Here is a 9554-nt window from a genome sequence, read left to right as displayed (position 1 = left end):
GTCTGTGTTTGTCTGACCTCTGACTGACCTCTAACTGCCAGACAGACTCCTCATAGATTTAGCTGACAAAATGGTACTCCTTCTTCACAATCACAAACACACACCTGCTTCCCCTATAGGGTTGGTATACAGCCAGCCCAACCAGCATACTAGTCCCGTATCTCAGCCTCCCGCTGGGACAGAGACAAACAGGACTCGCTTCCAGGCACATATACACACACACACACACACACACACACACACACACACACACACACACACACACACACACACACACACACACACACACACACACACACACACACACACACACACACACACACACAAACTCCTATCTACAGACCTGATATATAGCTGCTGGAAGAGACTCTTTTACCTTCACTCCCCCTTCTAGTCCTTGGCATATGAGATAAAATCTGTGATGTGTGTGTGTGTGCGTGCGTGCGTGTGTGCGTGCGTGCGTGCGTGCGTGGGTGTGTGTGTGGGTGTGTGGGTGTGTGTGATGGTGTTTACTACTACTGCCTCTCCCCAGAGAGAGGAAGGCTTAGGGCCATGAGAAACTCTCTGTATCAGAGGGATGATTTTCTTCATATTTATTCATAAGTTAGAATACATAGAGCAGACTTGAGGCAGTTCTACAGAATAACAACATGAGGCAGGACAGAAGTCCACGATCCAAGGTGTACCTCTGGGTCACATTGGGTGGCTCACATCACCTTGTGTCGTTCCAGGTGCTTCTAGAGGAAATAGACAGAGAAACGATGGCAGTGTTTTGCCTGATAAGTGTACTTGTAGTTTCCCATAGAGACTGTGTGTGCGTGTGGCATGCATGAATGAGTGTATGTGTGGGTGTGTGTGTGGGTATATGTGTGGGTGTATGTGTGCTACTCGTTCTGGTCAGAAGACTTGTATCCCTGTAGATCATGGGGATGGAGATGGTTATTATGGGATGGCAGAGAGAGAAGGACATGGCCCTGTTTGAATACTTCCTACCTTCTTTAAAGGGGCAATCTGCAGTTGAAACTAAAACGAAGCGCTCTCCCCTGTTTCAGTAAAAAGCTGAGGGAAGGGGCTGGAGAAATCTAACCACTCTCAAATTCATAGACAGGACTGACCATCCATGATATCAACATTTTTGAGGCTATATAGTGTTTGTTTACATTTACTATGTTTACAAACATTGGAGTAAAACAAGCTAGTATTTTACAGCCAGCAGCATACCACCCTACAGCATATCAGCCTACAGCATACCACCCAGCATCTCACTGCTGGCTGGCTTCTGAAGATAACCAGGGTTGGTCCCTGGATGGGAGACCAGATGTTGCTGGAAGTGGTGTTGGACGACCAGTAGGAGGCACTCTTTCCTCTGGTCTAAAAATAATATCCCAATGCCCCAGGGCAGTGATTGGGGACATTGCCCTGTGTAGGGTGCTCTCTTTCGGAAGGGACGTTAAACGGGTGTCCTGACTCTCTGTGGTCACTATAGATCCCATGGCACTTATCATAAGAGTAGGGGTGTTAACCCCGGTGTCCTGGCTAAATTCCCAATCAGGCCTTCATACCATCATGGCCACCTAATCATCCACAGCTTACAATTGGCTCATTCATCCCCCTCCTCTCCCCTGTAACTATTCCCCAGGTCGTTGCTGTAAATGAGAATGTGTTCTCAGTCAACTTACCTGGTAAAATAAGGGTTAAATAAATAGTGTTTTGATGGGGTACGACAGTTGAACTAAGCTCATGGGGCATTAGGGGGGCAATCAATAGATACATATCATTCATTTATGTCCAAAATGTATGTAGCAACTGCAGATTGCCCCTTTAAGGTCATCACTTAAAACTCGAGCAACTGACTCGAGTTTTACTCAGAGCCAGTGTTGTGATGATGTCAGGTGGCGGAGAAAGTGGAACTATTGGTTCACTCTGCCATCTAGTGGCCACTGTTGGAACCACAGTCAACCTCATACTTTACGGCAAAATGGGGACTGTGAAGAGACACATAGACCATTTAATGCATTTTGTATTGTATTTTGCATTTTATTATGTATATGATGCATGGTTGGGTTACGACTGTTATATGTGGTTGTCTCGCTTGGCTATCTTAAGATGAATGGACTAGCTGTGGGTCTCTCTGGATGGGAGCGTCTGCTGAATGGCTAAATTGTAATGTATGTATGTATATTTATGTATATTATGTATTTTATTTGTCAGCAGCAGCTAACTACAGAACCTAATAATAAATACTCTCTTCCCTCTCTCTCCCTCTCTCTCTCTTTCTCTAACTCTCTCTTGCGCAATATATCTCTCTCCCTCTTTCTCTTTCTCTCTCTCTCTCTCTCTCACTTTCCATCTCTCTCACCCTCTATCACCCTCTCTCACCCTCTCTCTCCCCCTCTCTAACCCTCTCTTGTGCTATATCTCTCTCTCTCCCTCTTTCTCTCTCTCTCTCGCTCTCTCACTCTCCCTCTCTCACTCTCCCTCTCGCTATATCTCTCTCTCTCCCTCTTTCTCTCTCTCTCCCTCTTTCTCTCTCGCTCTCTCACTCTCCCTCTCTCTCCCTCTCTCTAACCCTCTCTTGTGCTATATCTCTCTCTCTCCCTCTCTCTCTCTCGCTCTCTCACTCTCCCTCTCTCTCCTCCTCTCCCACACCCTCTCTTGCCCTCTATCTCTCCCTCTTTCTGACTCTCTCTCTCTCCCAGAATTTATCGATGGGGATAGATCATTTCTCAGGCCTGTTTGTGATGTTGTGTGTGGGGGTGGTTGGAGCCATCTTTACCTTGGCAGCTGAACACACCTTCTATCACCTAGCCCTGCCCCGGCTACGACGGTCACACACACTCACCTACTGGTTGCATACCAGCCAGGTACACACACACACACACACACACACACACACACACACACACACACACACACACACACACACACACACACACACACACACACACACACACACACACACACACACACACACACACACACACACACACACACACTCAAGAACTAGATCTATAGCAAGCCACCAAGCTGTTAATATTATCTAAGATAGGTAGAATTTCACACTTTTAAAAAGTTCTCATCAAGGTGATCTTACCACTGTGATCTTAACAAGGTGATCTTACCACTGTGATCTTAACAAGGTGATCTTACCACTGTGATCTTAACAAGGTGATCTTACCACTGTGATCTTAACAAGGTGATCTTAACAAGGTGATCTTAACAAGGTGATCTTAACAAGGTGATCTTATCAAGGTGATCTTACCACTGTGATTTTAACAAGGTGATCTTACCACTGTGATATTAACAATGTGATCTTACCACTGTGATCTTAACAAGGTGATCTTATCAAGGTGATCTTACCACTGTGATCTTAACAAGGTGATCTTATCAAGGTGATCTTACCACTGTGATCGTATCAAGGTGATCTTACCACTGTGATCTTAACAAGGTGATCTTATCAAGGTGATCTTACCACTGTGATCTTAACAAGGTGATCTTATCAAGGTGATCTTACCACTGTGATCTTAACAAGATGATCTTAACAAGATGATCTTAACAATGTGATCTTACCACTGTGATCTTAACAAGGTGATCTTAACAAGATGATCTTATCAAGGTGATCTTACCACTGTGATCTTAACAAGATGATCTTAACAAGATGATCTTAACAATGTGATCTTACCACTGTGATCTTAACAAGGTGATCTTAACAAGGTGATCTTATCAAGGTGATCTTACCACTGTGATCTTAACAAGGTGATCTTATCAAGGTGATCTTACCACTGTGATCTTAACAAGATGATCTTAACAAGATGATCTTAACAATGTGATCTTACCACTGTGATCTTAACAAGGTGATCTTAACAAGATGATCTTATCAAGGTGATCTTACCACTGTGATCTTAACAAGGTGATATTATCAAGGTGATCTTACCACTGTGATCTTAACAAGGTGATCTTACCACTGTGATATTAACAATGTGATCTTAACAAGGTGATCTTAACAAGATGATCTTATCAAGGTGATCTTACCACTGTGATCTTAACAAGGTGATATTATCAAGGTGATCTTACCACTGTGATCTTAACAAGGTGATCTTAACAAGATGATCTTATCAAGGTGATCTTACCACTGTGATCTTAACAAGGTGATCTTTATTGAGTGAATGTTCTCTCATCTGTGTTGTATCATCTATCTGTTGACAGAAGATCCATCGAGCCCTGAACACCCCTTACGAGGACGTAGGGAAAGAGTTGATTGGCCTGGACGACAAGTAGAGAAACACTGATCAATACTGTCTATATTAGAGTATAGGTTATCAATACTGTCTATATTAGAGTATAGGTTATAAATACTGTCTACGTTAGAGTATAGGTTATCAATACTGTCTGCGCTAGAGTATATTTTATCAATACTGTCCATATTATAGTACAGGTTATCAATACTGTCTGTATTATAGTATCGGTTATCAATACTGTCCACATTAGAGTATAGGGTATCAATACTGTCTATATCACGGTGTAGGCTATTAATACTATCTATATCGATGTATAGTGTATCAATACTATCTATACTACAGTATAGGTTATCAATAATATCCATATTACAGTATAGGTTATCAAAACTATACTACAGTATAGGTAATCAATAATATCCATATTACACTATAGGTTATCCATACTGTCTATATTACAGTGTAGTTTATCAATACTCTCTATATTACAGTATCGGTTATCAAAAATATTTATATTACAGTATAGGTTATCGATAATATATATATATATTATGGTATAGATTATCAATAGTATCTATATTGGAGTATAGGTTATTAATACTGTCTATATCATAGTATAGGTTATCATTACTGTCAATATTACAATATAGGTTATCAGTGCTGCCTATATTACATTATAGGTTATCAATACTGTCAAAATTACAGTGTAGGTTATAGATACTATCTATATTACCGTATAAGTAATCAATACTGTCAATAGTACAGTATATGTTATCAATAATATCTATTCTACAGTATAGGTAATCAATAATTTATAAATTACACTATAGGTTATCAACACTTCATATTAAATTATAGGTTATCATTACTCTATATTACATTATAGGTTATCAATACTATCTATATTACAGTGTAGGTTATAACTACTCTCTATTTTACAGTGTAGGTTATCAATACTGTCTATATTAGTGTATATGTTATCAATACTATCTACATTAGAGTATAGGTTATCAATACTGTCTATATTATAGTATAGGTTATCGATACTGCCAATATTACATTATAGGTTATCAATACTATCTATATTACAGTATAGGTTATCAATACTGTCTACATTAGAGTATAGGTTATCAATGCTATCTATATAACAGTGTAGGTTATCGAAAATATATATATTACATTATAGGTTATCAATAATATATATATTACAGTGTAGATTATCAATACTATCTATATTAGAGTATAGGTTATCAAGACTGTCTATATTACAGTATAGGTTATGAAAACTGTCATAATTACAGTATAGGTTATCAATACTGTCTATATTACAGTATAGGTTATCAATACTGCCTATATTACAATATAGGTTATCAATACTGTCCGCGGTAGAGTATGGGTTATCAATACCGTCTATATTATAGTGTAGGTTATCAATACTGTCCACATTAGAGTATAGGTTATCAATACTGTCTATTTCACAGTATAGGCTATCAATACTATATATACTACAGTATAGTTTATCAATAATATCTATATTACAGAATAGGTTATCAATACTGTCTATATTACAGTATAGGCTATCAAAACTATCTATATCGCAGTATAGGTAATCAATACTATCTATACTACAGTATAGGTTATCAATGCTATCTATTTTGCAGCATAGGTTATCAAAACTATCTATACTACAGTATAGCTTATCAATAATATCTAAATTACACTATAGGTTATCAATACTGTCTATTTTACAGTATAGTTTATCAATTATCTCTATATTACAGTATATGTTATCAAACATATTTATATTACGTTATAGGTTATCAATAATATATATATATATATATTAATATATATTACGGTATATATTATCAATACTGTCTATATTAGAGTATAGTTTATTAATACTGTCTATATTATAGTATATGTTATCAATACTGTCAATATTACATTATAGGTTATCAATACTATTTATATTACGGTATAGGTTATCCATACTCTCTACATTAGAGTATAGGTTATCATTACTATCTATAGTACGCTATGGGTTATCAGCGCTGGCGATATTACGCTCTGGGTTATCAATACTCTCAAAATTACAGTATGGGTTATCAATAATATCTATTCTACAGTATAGGTAATCAATCATTTATAAATTACACTATAGGTTATCAACACTTCATATTAAAGTATAGGTTATCATTACTCTATATTACATTATAGGTTATCAATACTATCTATATTACAGTGTAGGTTATGACTACTCTCTATTTTACAGTGTAGGTTATCAATACTATCTACATTAGAGTATAGGTTATCAATACTGTCTATATTATAGTGTAGGTTATCAATACTGGCAATATTACATTATAGGTTATCAATACTGTCTATATTACAGTATATGTTATCGATACTGTCTACATTAGAGTATTGGCTATCAATACTATCTATTACAGTATAGGTTATCAATACTATCTATACTACAGTATAGGTCATCAATGCTATCTATTTTGCAGCATAGGTTATCAAAACTGTCTATATTACAGTACAGGTAATCAATAATATCTAAATTACACTATAGGTTATCAATACTGTCTATTTTACAGTGTAGATTATCAATACTATCTATATTACAGTATAGGTTATCAATAGTGTCTATATTACAATATAGGTTATCAAGACTGTCAAAATTACATTATAGGTTGTCAATACTGTCTATATTACACTATAGGTTATCAATACTGTCTATTTTACAGTGTAGATTATCAATACTATCTATATTACAGTATAGGTTATCAATACTGTCTATATTACAGTATAGGTTATAAATAATGTCAATATTATAGTATAGGTTATCAATACTATCTATATTGCAGTATAGGTTATAAATAATGTCAATATTATAGTATTGGTTATCAATACTATCTATACTACAGTGTAGGTTATCAATAATAACCTATTTTACAGTATAGGTTATCAATTCTCTCTATATTACAGTATAGGTTATCAATAATTTCTATATTACAGTATATGTTATTAATGCTATCTACATGTTATCAATAATATCTATATTAAAGTATAGGTTATCAATGCTATCTATATTACAGTATAGGTTATCAATACTCTCTATATTAGAGTATAGTTTATCAATACTATTTATATTACAGTATAGGTTATCAATATGGTCAATATTACCTCTTTCTCTCTCTCACTCTCTCCCCTCTCTCTCTCTCTCTCTCTCTCTCTCTCTCTCTCCCCTCTCTCTCTCTCCCCCAGTCCCTCCCCTTGTGTCTCTGACAGCTGCAGCCTCCACAGACACCAGCAGCCTCGCCCTCCTCCTCCCCTGTCTTCCCCCCTGCCTGCCCCCCCTCCTCCTCAGCCCTCCTCTCCTGCCCGGGACATCAAGGAGAACAAGAGGGTCCACTTTGATCTGGAAAGTCTACACAGCTACCGTCTACACACACACACCGCCTCGTTCTGGGGACGTCCTGGCATGGTGGGGCGACACGGCCTGGGAGGTACACACTCACTCTAACACACACATTTGTTTTACCGTCCTTGTGGGGACCAAAACATTTATTCCCATTCAAAATCCTATTTTCCCTAACCCCTAATCCTTAACCTAACCTTAACACCTAACCCTTAAACTAAACCTAACCCTATCTCTTAACCCTAGTTCTAACCCTAAACCTAACCACTAAGCCTAAAATACAAATTTCCCCTGTGGGGATCGGCGAAATGTCCCCAGAATTTTCCTTGGTTTACTATCCTTTACTAGAACTTCTGGGACCCACAAGGATAGTAAAACCAAACCACACACACTTTACATGCTTTATTTGAATCCACAAATCACATTCCCTTCAATGAGGTTCAGACAAAAGGTCACACAAAGTTTCTGTCTTCCCCTGTCTGTTCCAGGGTGTCTGGGTGGTTTAGCTCCTCCTCAGGTTAGCCTGCATGCTAACGGTGGCCCATCATCGGCCCTGGCCTCCTCCGGTCTGGCCCTGCCTCCCGTGGGGAACCCAGGCAGCCAGGTCTTCCTGTGGGAGGGAGAGCTCCAGGAGGTCCAGGGGAGGATCGAGACGTTCACAGCCCAGCTGAGAGACGCCGTGGCCAGGAGGGCTGAGATACAGACCTGCCTGGAGAACCATAAAATGAACCAGAGCACAGCTACTGCTGTCAAACTGGAGAAAGACAAGGGTGGCCAGTCACAAAGCCTGGAGAGAGTGAGAACCAACGCAGAGAAAGATAGAACCAAGGAAGAGAAAGAGGGGATCAACCAGGAGAAAGGGATGAGTGGCAGATCAAACCTCTGTAGCAGCCTGGACAGAAACAGAGACAGGGACAGGACAAACAGGGACAGTTCCACTGTGAGACAAACAGCCAGACAGGACACAGACAGGGACAGACTGTTACACCAATCAGAAACTGAGAAAGACAGAGACAACCAATCAAAAAGCCTGGACGGAAATGGGAGCAGCCAATCACATGCCTCCAACATTCTGCAGACAGGGAGGAACAGCCAATCAGAAGCTCTGAACATCCTACAGAGGAGGAGAGAGATGCAATCAAAAACCTCTGCCAGCCTGGACAGAGGGACAACCAACCAATCAGGTGCTGTCAATACACTGCAGGGAGAAAGAACTGTCCAATCACGTAACTCCACCAGTCTGGAGAGAGGAAGAGTCAGGCAATCATGTGCAGTGAAAGACCAGGAGAGGGGGAGAACTGTCCAAACACGGACAGGGGCTAGTCTGGACAGACAAAGAGCTAGCCAATCCAGTGCCGGCACTGGGAATCTGGTTAGAGAACGTCCCACCCCTGTGGACACCCAGAAGAGTTTGTGTTAGTCGTTTGATTGGTTATTTATTAGAACACAAAAGACCAATCAGAGGGCTGGAAAAGAATTGAACAGGTCCAAATGATTTACAAGGCAGCGGATGAAGTAAAAATATCAGAGAGTTTTAATAAACAATGACAGAGATGTAGGCCTGGTCCATTTGCCTCTGATGTCAACGGCTGCTGTCTGTTAAAAAAATGTCTGATCAGAACTTTACCCATCTACTGTTTGTCTCCACTAGGTGTGTTTCCTTTTTGTTTCTACTACTAATACCTCTCTCTCTTCATCTCTTACCCCTGGGTTGTATTCACTAGGAACCAAACAGAAGCAAACAGAACAAAACGGGAAGGGACCTACCTGAATTTGTCCAATAGAATCTCTTGTTTTCATTGCAGAAAGTTTTTTTGTTTGGAGTGAACGGTTTCCGTTGCAATGGTTTGTGACTAATGTATACACCCCAGGTCTGTAGTCAGCTCTGACTG

The 9554-nt window shown here is 39.3% G+C and overlaps 1 protein-coding gene across 1 annotated transcript in view; it reads left to right on the top strand.

The window, feature by feature from the left end:
• Positions 1 to 9082, top strand: part of LOC120050813 (glutamate receptor ionotropic, NMDA 3B-like) — a 40970-nt gene extending 31888 nt beyond the window's left edge. The window contains exons 14-17 of the mRNA XM_038997344.1: positions 2700 to 2864; positions 4207 to 4274; positions 7533 to 7750; positions 8151 to 9082. Coding sequence (XP_038853272.1) covers positions 2700 to 2864; positions 4207 to 4274; positions 7533 to 7750; positions 8151 to 9082 — 1383 coding nt within the window. The remainder of the gene's footprint in view (positions 1 to 2699; positions 2865 to 4206; positions 4275 to 7532; positions 7751 to 8150) is intronic.
• The last annotated feature ends 472 nt before the right edge of the window (positions 9083 to 9554 follow it).

Source organism: Salvelinus namaycush, chromosome 7, assembly GCF_016432855.1.
Source record: "Salvelinus namaycush isolate Seneca chromosome 7, SaNama_1.0, whole genome shotgun sequence".
In the NCBI taxonomy this organism is placed as follows: Eukaryota; Metazoa; Chordata; class Actinopteri; order Salmoniformes; family Salmonidae; genus Salvelinus; species Salvelinus namaycush.
Note: the sequence above shows the minus strand (reverse complement) of the source record. Positions and strands in the feature narration are given on the sequence as shown.